The 19,085-nt window shown below is 35.6% G+C and overlaps 1 protein-coding gene across 1 annotated transcript in view; it reads left to right on the top strand.

Annotated features, from left to right (window-relative positions):
• The window catches only part of LOC126282207 (modular serine protease-like), a 314,749-nt gene that overhangs the window by 172,906 nt on the left and 122,758 nt on the right, over positions 1-19,085 (top strand). Inside the window, exons 5-6 of the mRNA XM_049981753.1 lie at positions 6,200-6,328; positions 6,414-6,619. Of these exons, the coding sequence (XP_049837710.1) occupies positions 6,200-6,328; positions 6,414-6,619 (335 nt within the window). The remainder of the gene's footprint in view (positions 1-6,199; positions 6,329-6,413; positions 6,620-19,085) is intronic.

Genomic DNA, 19,085 nt, shown 5'->3' on the forward strand with positions numbered 1-19,085 from the left:
CATGTCAATGATTTATTGGAGACAGTGTAGGATTCTTCAAAAACTGTGTTTGCTGACACAAGTGTATTGATAAAAAGTTGTTAGTGAATAATGAGAGTAAGGCAATAATGCAACAAAGGGGAACCTGCCATTGGTCACTTTCTGATGCAATCAAAACCTGGCATGGTGACAGAAGGACGAAAATAGAGGGGCACCTCGTTTGGCATTGGTGCAAGCACACAATAGTTTGCGAGAAAATTATGGTAAAAGTTTCAATGTGACTTCATCAGGCTACTCGTGTTGCAGAAAACAAAGTATGTTGGTAGTGCAGTGGCTAAGTGCACAGTTTTGGAATTTTGTGCCCTGTGTTCAGATTCAATCTTAGATTCTGTTTTTCTTCAGTTTTTACAGAAGTATGCAATGCTAGTACTTTTTATGATATCATTAAATAAAATGGAGTTAATGGCAAAATAAATAAAAACTTCAGACCTTATTAAAAACATATTTTATCATCACAGTTGACATGGATTGACACTTTCCGGAAAGACCAACAGTTTTCATTTGTCTCCAGAAGTTAGTGATAAATTTGGTCCTCAATTCCATCAGGATGTAAACCAATCAATGGAATTACACCGCAATGTGCACACAACAGCCACAAAATCTGGAAAGCTTACAAAGGAAACCCATTACCAGTTAGTGGACAAAGTAAAGCAACCTTAAGTAAAAATACAGCCATTTCTGTACATTATTGACTAGTGGGTTGGGCAAAACAATCCCTCCTTATATGACAGGCTGTTTGTCAATGAAATCAAGATAATGAAGAATTCATTGAAAGTAGCTTCTCCTTAGTGTATGCCATTATATTAGCCCTGTGACATATACTTCTACTGAGAGTTAAAGAATTACGTTAGCTGATTGCAGAAGTGCCCTACCCTCATCACACATCAAGGAGAAATCACAAGTAGAAGTGATGCAATTAAAATACAAATCTTGATCCATAATCAATTTCGGGCTCCAGCTGCTTTTGAGAAAATGCTTAGATATGGCTAGTTTGCTACAAAATCATCACAAATTTGTGAAGTTGTTTTCAAATGATATTCTCACAAAAAAAGGGACTTTGATATTTGTGCATTCACACAGTGCTTGTGATATGCTGAATTTTTATACTTTGAGTGTTTCTACAAATGTACTGATTCTCTTGAAGTATGAAAGTAAAAGTAAAAGTAAAAACTTACATACTAAATTTTTTTATGTTTTTCATTTTCAGTTACCGTTAATTATATTGTATTGTATAAGATTTGTGATGATACGCTCTGTTTTGAATAAGATTTGAAATGCTTATTTCTTTTGTTGGTAATTCCACTGTATTTCACAATGTCACAAGAGATAATAATGTGATATACATCTGCAACAACAAAAGAAAAACAAAACACAAGATTGGATTTGAACATGTGGTGCAAAATTTCTAAACTGTGCTCTTAACTACTGTGCTACAAACTGACTTGGTTTTACAATGCACAAGTGGACTGATGCTGTTGCATCAAAAGTTTGACTGTATTTTAACAAAAGCTATTGATTGTTGGCACCTGCACCTTTATCAGCCTTATTTCACCATGCCAAGTATCAGAGAGTGACCTATGGGTATTCCCCCTTGTAGCATAGATACTACATAGGAATCAAATGGAATTTTTGTTTATTCAAGATAATTTATGAGTATTTTTGCAATATATTTTAGTTTCTCAAGGGTAGGAAATACTAACTTTTTATGTCTGGATCATCTACTTTACTGTTGTTCAAAGCCATTCCATTATCTGCAGGAAGCCTCCATATTCGTTTTTAAACTTTGCATAAATACATGGGTCTCAGGTTATCATAAAGCAAATGACTGAACTAACAATTCCTAGCTTTATTGACTTTTCTCTGTGTTCACATCATCTTTCATCATACAATTATAGAGACTTTTCATAAGTTAGAACACTTCACTATCCTGGCCAATCAACAAATCCTTACAGAGTCTACTCACAACCTTATAGTCATCGTCATTCAATAATCTCACAACAGTAAGGTCTCAACACCAAGTTGAAGATATTAAGATTCAGAGACAATGCATTCCAAAGATTTATTTGAATAAAAATAATATATGTACTTTTTATATTAAACTGAAATCAAGAAATTATATTTTCAAAATACAATAACTGTTCTGTATTCTTATCAAAAAGGTAAATAAAAATAAAATGGCTAATAACTGGTTTTACAGATGCAAAAAGACCACACACATAATTCATTATTGATGGCATCCCTATTCAAAAGTAAATCTACATCTACATCTACATCCATACTCCACAAGCCACCTGAAAATGTATGGAGGAGGGTACCTTGAGTACCTCTATCGGTTCTTCCTTCTATTCCAGTCTCGTATTGATTTGTCAAAATTTTGTGTATGCGAAATGTCAAATTGAACACAGAAATGAACTCCCATATCTTAGATGCATTACAAGGTCCAAGTACATCCATACCAGATACACCCAGGAGAATAATGGAACAGACTTACAACTGGTTCATAGAAAACCCCATAACCTATATCCTGCAAAAACTTGTCTTATGAAATTTCATACAATCACAAATGACTTATAGCAACAAGAAGTAGAGATCAATGGGTATACACTGTATGAGGGCCCATGTCTGAAGTTTTTGAGTATCCATGTAGATAATAAACATAGGTGGCATCAGCATGTGGAACAGATAACTAAAATGATCAGTTCTGACTGCTTTGCTCTCATAAATGTCTCACTGTGTTGACCTGCAGGAGAGACTGCTAGCGTCCTTTCATTCAGTTCTGTCCTATGGCACTATCTTCTGGGTTATTTCAGATAATGATAAAAACAAATGTAATGTATGGTGCATAGGTAGGCAGAAAGATGCATTATTGAATGAGTACATGATCATTGGAAGCAGTCACATCCACAAAATATGTATGAGTATGGATATGGATAGATTTAAAGTGGAATGATAACAAACTAATAACAGGTATGGCACACGTCAGACTGTAAGTGTAGTCCACCTACAAAGGAGATAACTCACAAAATCCTCATTTGAGCAGTACCCATACCACTTGGCAGTCTAGGAACGGAACCAGATAGAAGGAATAGAAGAAATTGATAAGATCCAAAGAAGAGCAGCACATTTAGTTACTGGTCAATTTAGAAAGCACAAAAGTGTCATAGAGATGCTCATCAAACTCCAGTAGCAGATACTACAAGAGAGGTGTTGTGCATCACAGTGTGGTTTATCACTAGTTCTGAGTCTCTATGTTCCATGAAGAATCTTCCATAAATAGATTCCTCCTATGTATATCTCACAAAAGGATCACAAAGGTAAAATGAGAGAGATTGAAGCTCACATGGAGGCTTACTGACATTCATTCTCCCAAGTAACTGTTTACAATTGGAACTGGAAAGGGGAGAACTGATGGAGGTACACAAAGTACCCTATGCCACACACCCTAAGGTGGATTGCAGAGTGTAGATGTAGATACAGAAAGTGTTTATTTTACAGAAGTGTGGAATGAGAATATTGTATAAAGTTGACAGTAGAACATTGTGCAGAAACTTCTTATGGGACCTATGGGTTGTTACACTTACATGCCAATACACATTCTTCCTAAAGGTGGTTAATAACAGGACTGAATTTAGGATGGACTCAGCTATTCACAACCAGAAGTATAAATAATTTCCATGTAGACAATATTCCCCTCTCTACAGTTTGAATTGGAATCTTATAATCTTGTTAAAAGTCTGTAACATGTTGCTGGTGGTATCAAGCAGGAAAATCCCAAATATTTGAAAACAAAGTAAAAGAATACTTCATTATTCTCTTCTTCTACAATTTAACTGCAATGTTGAAATTCCTATCTGGAACTTTGGTTGTTTGTAACTCCAATCATAGTATGCATATGTACAAAGTTACATTCACATCAGACCATGTTTTCTAGATGCTCCACTGTTTTTTCTGTGGTATTTGGAAAGAACTTTCAATAATTGACTTCACCAATATAACATGCATACAACTTGTTCAATAGTAACAATAACACTGCAAACCAGCATTCCACTACCAGGATAAAAAGGGTCAACTAGTTTAAAAACTTCTCAGTTTACTTGCCACCTCAAATTCAGATACAACCCCAAGCTTCTAATGATTGCCTATATCAGTGTCATTGGAGGCTATGTCTGTCTGTCATGAAACTGGCAAGGCTTTCATTTTAATGCCCATATGATGGCATCTGATTGGATAGCTTATGTCATGATGACATCACGGAAATGGTGTGTACTGAGAAGGCACTCTATACATCCATGGATTATGTTTGTTTTCTCTATCCAGTGTTGCTATCAGGCAGTATGTCAACAAGTGGCTCCAAAACCTCAATAATTTTGATCCTAACTCCTCTGTCACACGCACCAGACCAGCAGTAGGAATAACAAGTTGATGACTCAGTATTCTGATCCTAGGTTATCCTAAAAGAGTTGGTCTACACCTCTAGCATGAGAACAACATAAAAAACTTTTTATCTTTACTGAATTCGCTGCATTCATACTTTCCAATTTGCTGCTGAAAATTTGTTTGCCCTGTCCATACCTACATATGCCTCAGGCTCATCAGTTTCTTATTGAAGCAACAAGTCAAACTAACCTTTCACATTCACCATAAAGCTGTCAGATGAACTTCAAGGTCAATTCCTTATGATACCTATTGCCACTTCCCAACTCCCTTTCTGTCCAGATCTTTCCTATCCCGCATAATTCAGCCTGAAGGACTGCAGTTTCCCCCTCCTGTTTCATTATTGTCCCCTGTCTGCTACACAGCCAACAAAGTCACAGATCAGCCTCATTTACTTCCCCAATTCCCACACCACTAGAGTCACCCCAATGGGCAAATCTACAGCACCCATCACACTCAACTCCAGAACTAACAATTCTATTGCAATTTGTTCACTTCTCACCCATGATAAAAATAGTACTTTAGGAAGATTAAGCCAGTTAAACTAATGATAAACAAGAAAAGATATTTACAAAAATTAGAGCTGTTTTGCAATTGTATGTAAACAAACTACTAGTGTAACATTCCTGAATCAGACAATTTAAATTTATGCTACATTCCAGAAATATAAAGTAAATAAAGAAGGGATACACTCTAGTGAAATTTCTGGATATAAAAAATAACAAATAAATGAGATTCTCCAGGTTTAGTGTGTGAAATTGTAAACAAAAATAAGACTACAACAAAACTTTATTATCTTTTCACATTGTGTGGAACAACGCACAAAGAAAAATGAGACATTTGATAGTAAGTATAAAACCACAGTAATACACTTAACTACTGAGAAATGTGCACTAAATGAACTAATATTACAATCCAAACAACTTATTTTTACAAGAGTACAGAACCTGGCACTTCTTTCCTTTCAGAAAGGTGGTCCAATATTGTGTTATAAGCTAGATTCTCAAAAATATTTGAAAAAAATGGAGAGGAGTTATGTGGGACTGTAATTGAAGTTAACTCGCTTATTGCCACTTTTGTCAATAAAAATTGGTACTGCACATTCAAAACTGTAAGGAAATAAACCTTAACTCATCACATCAATTAACTGGAAAGAAACCTTTGGGGTGGGGTTGTGGGATTTTGAAGTTTGGATAATATTTCGGTACATTGGTTGAAATATCATTATATCCAAAAAAGTTACTGCTTATCAGTACCCTAACAATTTTTGTGCTCTTTGACAGCTGATCTGGTATAAATGATGTCTGGTGGTGGGGTAAGCAGTACTTGCCTACATAAATAAGTGGGTCTGCTTACAGTGGCTCATTCTTTTCTTTTTACCCCTGTGTTTTCAGTGACAGTTAGGAAGAATTAATTGAATGTAGTGACCAAATATTTGACTGGGAAAAAAGACTTAGTAAATGGTAAATTTCAAAAATGAGTATAAGCAAATATGACTACAAGAAAAATTCAAGACAAGTATATTTGTTTTTGGTCTGATTGAATCTGTTTGAGTCACATTGTGTTGACAGTTGTGAATAGTATATGAAATGAACATTTTTTTGTTTTCTTTTTTACTGTAAGTTGTTCATTGTATGTTACCATAGTGATACAATAAAATTTGTTTGCAGAACACTAACAAACTCAATTTAGATGTTTCTGTAAGACAAATAAATTTCTGTTTCAGTGCTGATGAGTTCCAGTGTAAGTCTGGGTCTTGTATTGCATCATCAAGTGTTTGTGATGGAAGACGTCACTGCAATGATGGGAGTGATGAATCACGTGCTCTTTGTGGCAGTGGCATTGATGGTGACAGGTAATAATTCATTTATGTTTTAAGAATTATTTCCACATACTTTATTGCACCTAATTATCATACTCTTTTTCACATGTTCCAATAGACCCTGCTTGTATCCAGCAACCACTGAACATGGAACATATACAGTCTTTGGATGTGAGTCATGTACACCTGATCCTGGTAAACCTATACAGGAGGGTACAACTATCTTGCGATACACTTGTGATCCTGGATATGAACTTAAGGGTGAAAATGTTCTTTTTTGTCGCAATGGGCAATGGAGTACAAATACACCAACATGTGAACAGCGTAAGTAATGCATCAGAGTACACTGACAGATCTCCATCAACTTTGGTCTCTACTCTTGACTGCTTAGTGACCTGAAGAGCAGCCTTGGGTTGTGTTTCAGATCCTTAGTGGCCTGAACAAACCATAAAGCTTTTGGTTGTTTGGTTCATAAAATTATAATTAGGAAATTGAAAAGTATTGGCTTTAATGGCAGCCTTCTCATATGGATGAACACTGGACTTCTAAATGGAAATCAGATGGTCATGTTGACAAACTGGAACTCAAAAAGTAAAACTAAACTCAGAACTGGGAAATGTAGAATGTGAAGACCCACAAAATTTGATACTAAGTTCTAACCTGTTCCTAATCTACATAAATGACACCCATTCACTTTGATTAATAGTTCAAAAATGGTAACATTACTTAATGCAAACTTAATAATCAGGGCCTTAATCTGTCATATTCTGCAGAGCTCAAATGATAACTGTACAGTCCTACAATTCACACCAAATAATTTGTCTTAAACTCACAAAGATTCATTTAATATAATTTCAAACAAATGAAAGTGACATGCTTATTGCTAGAAATAAAAATTATAGTCATGCACCTTATAAGACAATATGTGTAAAACTCCTTGGGGTAATTGAATCAACACACTGATTAATTAATAAAGAATTTTGTCAGTTTGGAGACCAGGGTGCTGACTAATTTAATATCTTTTCACTCACTGTTCTTTTATGGAATTGTCTTCTGGGATAGTGCCCAGAATATCCCTTATCCAACTACAAAGGGTGGAGAAGATAGATTCATTCTTCTTGGTACCAGAGCACTTGATAGTTACTTTAAAAAAATCTCAAGTGTCAGCTAGGCATGCATTTACCAAAACTTGTGTGACTCTGTGTTGTGCCCCTATATGTCATCACCTTACTGTAATGTACATAGACATGCACTGATGAGAAAAAGATTTGCTGGGAGTGACTATCAGAAAGCCCTGCCTGACTAAACCAGATACTTGTTCTTACTGTGCCTTGCCTTAGCCACTCAGATGAGATCAAACTCCTCACTCAGCTAAGAAGAGGGCATAATCCAGTAAGATGTATAGCATACTCCAATGAGAGTACCCTCCAATATACGGTGCCTGTGGAATACAGGTTTCAGATTGCCCCATTTAAACTGATTGTATTTTACATTTGAACAAGAGGATAAATGCTAGGTTACTTCCAAATCTACTTCCTGTTTGATGAAAGTATGGATGTGGCACAACTTCCTAAGTTTGGTGAAACATCTTGTGTTATTAGGAATGAAATTTTAAGGGATTTGTTGAGTGACTGGCTCATTCAGGTATTATGAAAGTGATCACCCAGTTAGACTTCAGCAGGTTTTACTAAGAAGATCGGATGCACAGTCTATTGTTAATGTTATAGCCTGAAGGGCAGGGCAGATATGTGTGAAACTGGAAGTGTATTAAATTATAATCATACATTAATCACATTCATCTCAGACTATTTTAGTAAATATCAAAATGTCTTAATAATCTCACCATATACCACTAAACCCAACAAGCTGTCATCAGAATGAATAGCCACCAAACTGGAACCAAGAGCAAAGTAGACCCACCCCCCTCTGGCACAACATGCAGCTGAACATAACATGCTAGATTTCAATGGCTGCTTTACAATCTGAGCCATATGGTTCCTGCCTTCCACCACCAACTTTTCTGAACTATACAGACAGGAATTATCCTTACAACATGTTCTCCACCCCTGAAATTATCTGAAATTATCTCAGCCTCAACCTATGTATGGTAACCTAATATCCCCGCACACCTACACCATTCACCCAACAGTTGCAGTCCCCTCCTGCCCCCCCCCCCCCCCTCCCCCGCATATTTTGTATTGCATCCTCTGCCAATGTATCAATCCATCCTTTCCCCTTCCCTGCTACTCAACTTCTCTGCTCCCTCCCCCCCCCCCCCCCCCCCTCTCCACCACAGCCCAATTTCCGATGTTGCAGCTGGCAGTCTCTAGCCCTGCACATCCCATGAGGCACTCTTCTCTTCCCCCACATGTACCCTGCTATCCCTCCCCCTTCACTGCCCTCCTTCAAATTGCTCCATCTGGCTATAGCTACTAACATTTTTAAAGATGATTTAAAGTGAGAAGTAGACATACAAACTTCCCACTTCTTTTAAACAAGGTGATTTACTTGAGATTCGCAGCCGATCTTCTTTGCTGGCTAGCTGGCGGCTGGAAAAATCTCTTGACTTCATCTCCGTAGACTGATGCTAGGTGCTAGGTATGGGAATATTTAAGGCTCTCTCTCTACTTGTAAAATAAGTAGATATGCAAACTTTACTTTTCATCAACCCACAGTATATTTGGACTCCATACAGAATAAAATCCTTACTTTCCACATACATATATGATTTCCAGTAAGACACTCGCTCCATCCAATGTCAGAAACAAATTTAATTATATTTATAAAAGAGCTAGCTTAATAACCACGACTCTGCTTCACATGAATCATAAAATAGGTCTTGCCTCTACCAAGACTAGATTAAGAGTTTTTAAAATTACTTTTTTTCAACTGTTCAGCTTTCACATAACAATAGTCAATGTCACAGTAGGCACAGAGATGCATAGAAACTCCATGGTTCTTCCTCTAAAACATCTATGGATTGCCTGACAAGTACTTGTTGGTGCCGTTCAACTGCCACATCTACTTTCTTCTCGTTACTGACTTTAAACCTGCACACACAAATATGTGATGTGCAGTAGGTAGGATTTTACTATCCCACACTCATAACTTGAATATCATGTGTTCGAGATGGTAGAAGCCTGAGTGGTTCTAGAATTCACACAGAAATTCTCGAATCACTACATATCCCCCACCCCAGATTAAACACACGATATTTTATACATAATCATTATGCAACTAATATTGCACATAATAACACTTTATATTTCAGCAGTATACATGTGCTTTCTTTCAATAACTGTGAACAATCTTTCACTTCCTGTTTCGCTATTCATTCTTATTTTACTTTGACCTGTGGTTTTAGTCAGCTTTTCTAATATTTAGGAATTGTGAGGACTGTTTCTCTTTTCTTTATTTTGCTTTTCAATTGAAAACTTCAGGCGTTTATGACACAAGAGTAATCTATTTTCTATTCTTATCTTTCTGTACTACCTTTTTCCTAGTATGTACTATTTTCACTGGGTTAACTGAAAGTGTTCTTTTGGAGACTCATTTATTTCTACAAAACATAATAATGCTAGTCATTCATAGAATTTATACTTTCCAGAATAATTCCTATAAAATTTGTGATTTTTGTCACAATACTGTCCCCTTCTCCTGGGATCAGTACCTATTCCTTACTTGTGGGTTGACCTTATGAGAGCACTTCCTCTTTCCATTCTGGGAGGAACGCCCCTTATAAAACATCCCTATTTTTTAGGCCACAGGTCATCCTATCTCCACATAGGTACACCTGCCTTTTATACTTAGTGAATGCTCAGTACGCCCCCATTATCTTTTCTGAGTAGGCCTCATGGTTCATTACCCTAGTATACATTTCTGTGTATAATATAATTAAGTATTCTCTGGTAAAGATAGATTTATATCTTAAGCTTGACATTTATTCTTTAATACATCATTTACTCCCCAGAGTCCTCGTCTACTTATCAACTTCAACATACATTATTCCTGTCCCACTGTCCTTCAATTCATTAGAGTATTTATTTTACTGACATTTCTTATTGGTGATCATGGTTAACGTTCTCTCCTGCTTTCAGTTTCTCTCTTTGCTCGTGCCTCTTTCATAGTTTATATACACCTTTTTCTTATGTATATTTGATTTAGAATAGTCATAACTTCCTATATACATGTGAATATTTCTAGATGTACCCACATTTTCCCCTACAACACTTGATGCTTCTGACTTCTAGTCTGTAATTGTATGTTTGTGTACTTGTGTATATGTGAATGTGTGTTTGTGTAGTCTGATTCTTTGGCCTCCTTATCTAAAGTAATATGTAGGTTATTAGAAGCCATGCTAATAAGGAAGGACTTCAGTGACAGAAGTTTATGAATATGGAAAGAGGGAAAAATGGAGAGATCCTCAAATGAGAAGTAAGAAAGGAAAAAATAGATATGGATGCTAGGATCAAAGAAGAGAAAGAAGATAGCCCCAAAGACAGGAAACCCTTTCCACCCTCATTCACCAGGATCCATACTTCTCAGGTACTTGCGTGAGATGGCGGAGGAGGTTTGGTGTTAAATTATCTCCTACAGAACGGACTTGTCCCACCTTCACTGTCGAAGTCCCCGAAGTAAATTCTAGCAATGCTATGGAAACGGCAAATGATGAAGAATCAGGCACACTTGTTTGGGATGGTTGTTTGAAAGGTGTGCTGTGTGTTTTGTGTTAATCATGATTTATCTTTTCATGTAAATCACGCTCTTATCTATAATACCCATCCCATTCAAAGTTTTATACAATCCCTCCCCTCTATATCACATCTCATAAAAGGTATAAAATACTCTATACAGAATAGAAAAATCAATACACTACAGTATAACAATTGTTCAGCTAGTCACATCTTATTATATTTTGCATAAATATAATAATCTATTCAGTTTATTTTGTCTAGATATCACTTCTTTTTGGTGATTTTCTTAAGTTGTTATCTATTTTATAGTCATATTTGGTTTTATAAGCAGGATAGTTCTCGATTTTAAAGGATACATGACAGAATAGTTTAAAATTTTAAAGGGATTTGGTGCAGGTAGACTATTTTGGAAGAAACACTGAAAACAACTTGGGATCTGATGGTTGTCACTCCACCTGTTAACTCAAAATGTTAATGTCCCGGGGGGAGGGGGGGGGAGGGGGGGGGGGAGGGGGGAGGGGGGGGGGGGAAGGGCTAGATGACTCTACCCAGGACCCATGGATCTGATATTAACTTTTCTTTTGCACTGAAAGACCAGTAATTTTCTTTAAATTTTTTTTGAAAGTCCTCCCAAGAGGAGGAAAAATTCTCAATATTTACTGTAATCCATCCTCAGGCCTCCCCAAGAAGGTACCCCACAGCAAATTAGATTTTTTTAGAATCTTCCCAATTTTTTGGTAGTGCTTGGTTAAACCTTTCTAAGAAATGGGACGGATATACAACTCCATCCAGCTTAAATTTAGGGAATTGTCTAGGTAACCCTGAATTAGTTCCCCATTGTTAATCAGTCACAGCTTCACTAGTTAATACCACATTAGGTGAAGTTACCCTTTTTCTACTTTGTCCTGGATAAACTTGAATTCTCTCCACAAGTTGTCTATACCCTTCCTGGTATCACTAAGTTCAGAAGACAGAATAGGCGATGCGTACCCAGATGTTATTCTCTTGTTAACTTTTCGATCTATAATTTCTTCAAATTGTTCCTCCAAACTACTTACATTTATAATAGTTCATTATTTTCTCTTTGAAATTTCTTTCTACATCATCTACTCATGTACTGACACCTGTAATTTGCAATTGAATAATTGGTGTTAATTCATTATTCTTATCTACACTCTCTTTCAAAATATTCAATCCCTGCTTTCCAGAATTAAACTTAACATTGCACACATTTTCAGAAGATCCTACTTTTCATTAATTTCGGATTCCATGTTATTACATCTGTCCTCAGTGTTAAAATCTAACCTTTTTGATAAGTCTTTGAAATTGTCATTCTGTTTCTGTCTAAGGTCAGTAAACACTTGATTTACATGAATAGTCAAGGAATTAGTCAATTCATTCTTTAAATCTATTTTTAAATTCTTTACTCTACTATTTACAGCATAAAATTCAGTCCTAAGAGCACCCATGCCTTCACATAGATTACTAAATTCTTTGCTTTGTCAGTCAACTTCGGCAGTTAGGAAACCTAGATTTATCGCTTGACTATTTAAAGCTTCACTCTGGGTGCTTAACTGAGAATTTACCAAGCGTAGTTCTTTACTTAGAGTAACACTTTGATCTTTGATTAAATTTAACACCTTAGCCCAGTCAGGTGTTTCTTTGCTAAGTCTCATAGCTGTAGCTGGGTCTTGAGTTTCTCCAACTTCTTATAAATTTTCCATACTCTTAAATGCCTTAACTCTTGTAATCATTTAAAACTAACTTTAAATATGATAATTACACAAATAAAAGTTCAATCAACAGTATGTACCACTTGGACTAAAGTAATGAAGTTTGGTTTCACGCTCACCCAGAGTAGAAGGTTCGTTGTGTAGGTGAGAAGATGCAGCAGCAGATCAGCACCAGTAAAGCTGTGAATTTTCTATATCTTCACAATTTTTCATTTAAATTTTGCTTCATTGGATATTTGACCATATTCCAATGTCTCAGAGTAAATCCCTTGCCGTGTTATGTATGGTTGCTAGGACAACACAAAACAACTTCTTCTATAGTTTTTGACTTAAATTTCCCATTTTCTCAGGTCCTTCACACAGGTCACCACGTTCTAACATTTTTGATGGTGATTTAAAGCGAGAAGTAGACATACAAACTTCCCACTTCTTTCATATGAGGTGACTTACTTGATTTGATATACTTGTACATTTTGTAAAATTCCATTACCTTACCTTTTTTGGTATAATTTAAAAACCCTTTTTTTCACTACAAACAGAATAACTTTCTCCTGCATTACTTTTATACTCAGAAAATAATCAAATAAGTCTTAAATCTCTTAAATTTTACATAATCACTGTTGCATAGGTTTTTTGTTCCCATTTACTATCAAAAACGACTGCTAACCAACATTTCTACTCAAAATACATGTGTCACTCTCTCAAAATGTTAACCATACAGATCGCAGACATCAGGCAATTAGCTTGGATCCTGGTCAACATAACCTCAATCAAACATTAGTCAGTTTTTGTCTGCATTATAAAGTTGTTCTTAATTGAAAATGTCACTTTAAAAGCCTAATTCTCATCATTTGTGGGAGTTGTTACTGTTTTGTTCTAATATGAAAAAATCAGCAGATGAGTCTCATCAAATGCTCTCAAGTACATATGGTAAGGATGCTATTAATGAAAGAACATGTCTTGAGTGGTTTCAACCCTTCAAGAATGGTGATTTTAATGTCATAAACTGACATAGTGGTGGAAGAGAGACTGTTTTCAAAGATGCAGAATTGGAGACACTGCTGAGTGAAGACTCGTGTCAAACTCAAGAAGAATTGATTTGACACAGCAAGCCATTTCAAAACATCTCAAAACTATGGGAATGATTCAGAAAGAAGGAACTTGGTCCCATGTGAGCTGAAACCAGAGATGTTGAACAGGAATTGTGTGTTTGTGAACAGTTGCTTCAGAGGCACAAATGGAAGGGATCTCTTCATCAGACTGTGACCAGAGATGAAAAATGGGTTCATTATGATAACCCTAAACACAAAAGGTTATGGGGATATCCCAGCCATGCTTCCACATTGACAGCCAAACTGAATATTCACGGCTCCAAGATTATGCTCTGCATCTGGTGGGACCAAATGGGAAGTCCTACCCCACCTGCCGTATTCTCCAGACATTGCTCCCTCTATCAATCACCTGTTTAGATCAATGACACATGGCCTGGCTGACCAACACTTCTGATCTCATGAAGACATCGCAAATTGGATTAATTCATGGATCGCTTCAACAGATGAACAATTTTTTCGATGCAGGATTCGTACACTACCTGAAACATGAGAGAAAGTAGTGGCCAGTGATGGAAAATACTCTGAATGATACATGTGTAACGAATTTGTTTCATTAAAGCCTCAAATGTTGGGGGAAAAATGGCAGAAGCAAAGTTGTACACCTTGTATAAAAATAAAAGTTTTCTCGTAATTTTTGTAAACATTTTTGTGCACCAAAATATTCATAGCTTTCATGAGTATAGCTCACAAATTTTTTAATAAATTGTCATGGCCAGCATAATTTCCAAACATCTTGAGTCTTATTGGGTTCTATTTGAGATAATTCATCAAAAAGTTGGTCTAAGTGTGAAAGTTTAATGATCTGGTCTTTGCAAAACTCTTTCTTATCCCCTCTCTGCTCCCTGTACATTGGACCATTAAAAAACCCACTCTTTATCCTTGCCTGTTCAGTATCAGACCAAAACTTTTTCAATAAACACTTTTCAAATTCGTCTTTGGATAAATTTCTACAGTCAAGTTGGTTGGCCCATGACAAGACTTCCCCTTATTTTAATAAACTTAATTTTTAATTTATCACTCATATCAGGGAGAAAACTATTATGGAAATATTGTATAAAATCAACTGGACGAAAATGTTTGTCACTGGGGAAACTCTTTAGTGGCATAGTAGGAAAGTTTGGGTGTCCTACATTACAGAATATTTTTAGATAAGCCCCATCTTGTAACTGTTGTACTTGTTTTTTGATAATAGTGACATCACTATGCAAGTCTGACACATTAGAGTCTGTTATCTCAGATATATTCTGAACTTTGCCATCTTCATCTAAGGCAACAATGTCTATTTGTTCAATTAGCTTATTTATAAAGGTTACAGTTTGTTGACTAGTGTCTCCAACAGCATCTTTACATCTAACTTCAACAGCACCTATCTCAGATCTGAGAACCTTGTCTACTTTCACTATTTTTGTCTCTGAAGATTGTATTTTAGATTCTCGAGCCTCTACCCTCCCCTCTACTTTTTTCACTCTTTCATCTGTAGCTTTCATTTGAGAAAACTCACCAACTAAGTCTTTTTTAACATTTGAAATTTGTGCATTAAGCTCTCCTCTAATGAGATTACATTCTGAGACTACTGACTTCTAAAGTCTTTCACTATTTTTTCCATTGATGACAGTTTTTTTCAAGTTTTTCACCGTTTATTCCATTGATGACATTAATGCCATAAACATGTGTTCTAAATTTAACTGTTAGTGTTTTTCACTCAGCATTGTTTTACTTATGTGTGACAATACTTGTTTTTCACACTCAGGACTTGAATCTAACACACTACTGTCTAGCAATCCTGAGGTTGCACTGATTTCATTTGACTGTTTTGGTGGACTGTTGTCTAACACCCCGAAGCATGTCTTTATCAGCTATGTCCTGCTTAAAGTCACTAATTGAAGCTGGTAGGTTTGGCATATTTATTTCAATTTTCTGATCGCGATCCATTCTTTGTAAATTTATTTATAATTTATCAGTGATAAAACCTGGAAACCTGGAAAAAATGTTCACACAACACTGTACTGAGAAAACACAAAAATAAGTGTTTTAATTGGTACTTAGCTTAGTATTGTCCTAGGTTGGGTAGGTGGCATCAACTTCAACCTTTACAACCATGTATGTCCGTAGTGTTGCGTCCTTCCAACACTTCTCCATGTGTACTATGTCAAATTATATTTGATTTAAAATCATTCCACTCTGCAGCACAATTACATGCTTTTTAGTCACCTGAAGCACAAATACTGTCAAAAATCCAAAAATATAAGTATCCTGGTCATAAAGGCCCAAGTTTAACAACCCCCTTTTTTATACACGATAGGATGGCTCGTAATTGTAATTGTAATAAATGTTCATGTAGAAGGAAAAATTCTTCCCTGGGTCCAGTGGTAGTTTTACAGAAAAAAATACTCATCTTGGTTTTATTTTATTTTATTTTATTTTATTTTATTTTATTTTTTTAGGATCTCCTTCAATCAGTTGCTTGAGTTTCTTCTGTCTGGTACCCATATTCTTTTGTAGGTATGGAAACCTAATAGATTGCTGTGTTTCTTGAATGACATAGACAACAAGCTTATTCATATTTAATTTTCATGTTTAATTACAATGTTCACTCCGTGAAATACATTCCATTTGCACGCAACTCGAATTTACAATTTGTCCAATTACTGAGCACAACAGAAAAAAAGCTATACATCCCTCCTTCCTTTCCACCAGAAAACATACAACTCACCCCCAGTTAACATTATTCCAAAGTACATCAGTAAAGATATAGTCATACTAAGATTGAAACATAGAACATTAAATCGAAATATTTACAGAAAATGAAATTCACTCAGCAGCACAATAGAACAATTATTATAATATATATTCACATAAACAAACATTTATCTTTTTGCATTACAGTAATTTTATGAAATTTGTTTTTTAATCACAGGAGTTCAATTTTGCAAGATTTTTATAAAATAATTATTTTTTGTATTTCTCTTTTTTATTAGGCATTTGTAGTTTGTTGAATGAGTTAAGTATTAAGTACCAGATTTTAAATGTATTTTACCCTTGTGAATTTTTTAGATAAATTAATTTTATAGGTGCCAGACAAAATTTTATAATTGTGTTAACATGACATATACTATTATATAGTTGGAGTTTAAAACATTTCAAATAAGATAGAAAAGAGGACAAGATCGTACATTTGAGAATATACATGATCTAAACAGCTTATTGCATGTTACAGGATGAGTCAGTAGCTTTTGAGAAACAGTTCTCCAAATTCAATATAGAGATGTGACCAGAGTTCTGACGCCTGGAGAATATTTTTGATATAGAGCTGACTGGTATTTTTGACATACAGGGCATTTAGCAAACTTTGTTTCATTGTCTTTTCTATAGTTTTCTAGTATCAACACTCTCTGGCAATGTGCTTGGTTGAAACTACAACTCTGTGGCATTGATCTGTTGTACTTTTGACTTAGGCACTGCAGGAGTAACCACACCTGTCTTGCCAGATTCTGAATGCGTCATAATGACAAGTGTATTTAGTCTTTGGTTGATTAAGTGACTTCTTATCACTAGGATCTTTAGGCACAAGTCCGACAGTTAACTTTTAGTTTACTGTGAAAATTTCCACAGTGTCTTTACTAACGTCTACTGCAAAACAAACATCTGCCAATGAGTGAAATTTTTTGTCTTGCCCTACGGGAAAACATGTAAGCAAATCCAAATTCACAAGTTGTACTATGGATCTGAAGTAATTTCACAGTCATAATTCAACAGAAATAGCACCCAGCACTGCAGTTGTTGAGTTGTCAATGTAGGGACATTGTTGTTTGGTCCAAATGTAGACATTAAAGACTTGTGGTCTATGAGGAGGACAAATCTGTGTCTAATGACATTTGTTGACGAAAAATATAATCACAATCTGTCATTTCTTTGTGCCACTGTCAAAGTCTTTGAATAAACACAACTGTTTGTTCAGAACCATGATATCACTGTAACAGAATGGCACCTATGACATAATCTGAAGCATCCACAACAGTTGTGTGCATCTAATTCAGCTTGTATGTTGTAATACATCTGGCATCAAGCAAACATTGTTTTAATTTGTTATATGTGCATTGGCATACTCTGTTCCAGTTCCATTTGGTGTCTTTTCATAACAACTTGTGCTTTGGTTTGCTGATGGAAGCTCCATGAAGGAGAACCTTCTAGTAATAGTTTATTTCTCCTAATTGCAGAAAGTAATTGCATGATGTCCTTGGGAGCATGAATGCTTTTAATGGTAATGATATATTGTGGCAAACTGTGTGTACTCAAAGTGTTTAACTTTGCATTGAAAGAAGATGCATTTGTCATTGTTATGTTTCAAATTTGCCACTTGTAGAATCTTGAAAACGTATTTAAAATTCTGTGAAGCTGTGCCTGTGATGATTATGACATCAAGATAGTTCACAGCATTCAGAGCTTTCTGAATTGATTGTTCTGAATACCTCTGAATGGGCAACCTTTTGTAATGGTAGAGATCAAATAGAGTATTTATCACCATAAATTGGTTGTGTACTGTCATCCAAAGTGATTACATACCAGCAGCTAATTTTGGCACCAGTTCTGCAGGCTTGAGAAGAGGACGTGAATCAATAATAAATCAAGAATTAACCATTGCATTGAAATTTATGCAAATGTGAAGTGAGCCATTTGGTTTCTGTACAACTATGTGCAGCATTGCTTTTGGCTGCTGGTTACAACTTTGATAACTCATTCTGTTCAGGATGATACAGTTCCGGCTTCACTTTATCTTTTAATGCTAAAGGGATATTGTGTGCTTTGCAAAATTTTGTTGCTGCATTTGACTTAAGTGTAAAGTGTGTCTTGTAGCCTTGGATTCTTCTCATTGCTTTGGAAAAAAATATGACCATCTTTTTGCAACAGCTTATTTAATTTTCCATTCAGAATGTCAATTTGAACTTGATTTACTCATTCTTGCATGGTGAAGCCCAAAGTATTTGAGAGGTCCAGTCACAGTAAATTTCTTCTTTTTGCAACTGCAAATGTAGCCTGTTTTATAAATTGTTTATATGTCACATCTGTTGAAAATTGCCCTTTTATTAGAAACTCACGATTGGTGTAACTGAACAGTACACATAGAAATTTTGTTAACTTTGGTAATCCTCACTTCTGGTACACCTGCAGATTAACAATTGAAATTGATGACTTGTCTCAGTTTGAAAACTGAAAGAGTTACAGGTAATAAATGAGTTGTTATTCACAGAAA

This window comes from Schistocerca gregaria, chromosome 7 (genome assembly GCF_023897955.1).
Source record: "Schistocerca gregaria isolate iqSchGreg1 chromosome 7, iqSchGreg1.2, whole genome shotgun sequence".
NCBI lineage: Eukaryota > Metazoa > Arthropoda > Insecta > Orthoptera > Acrididae > Schistocerca > Schistocerca gregaria.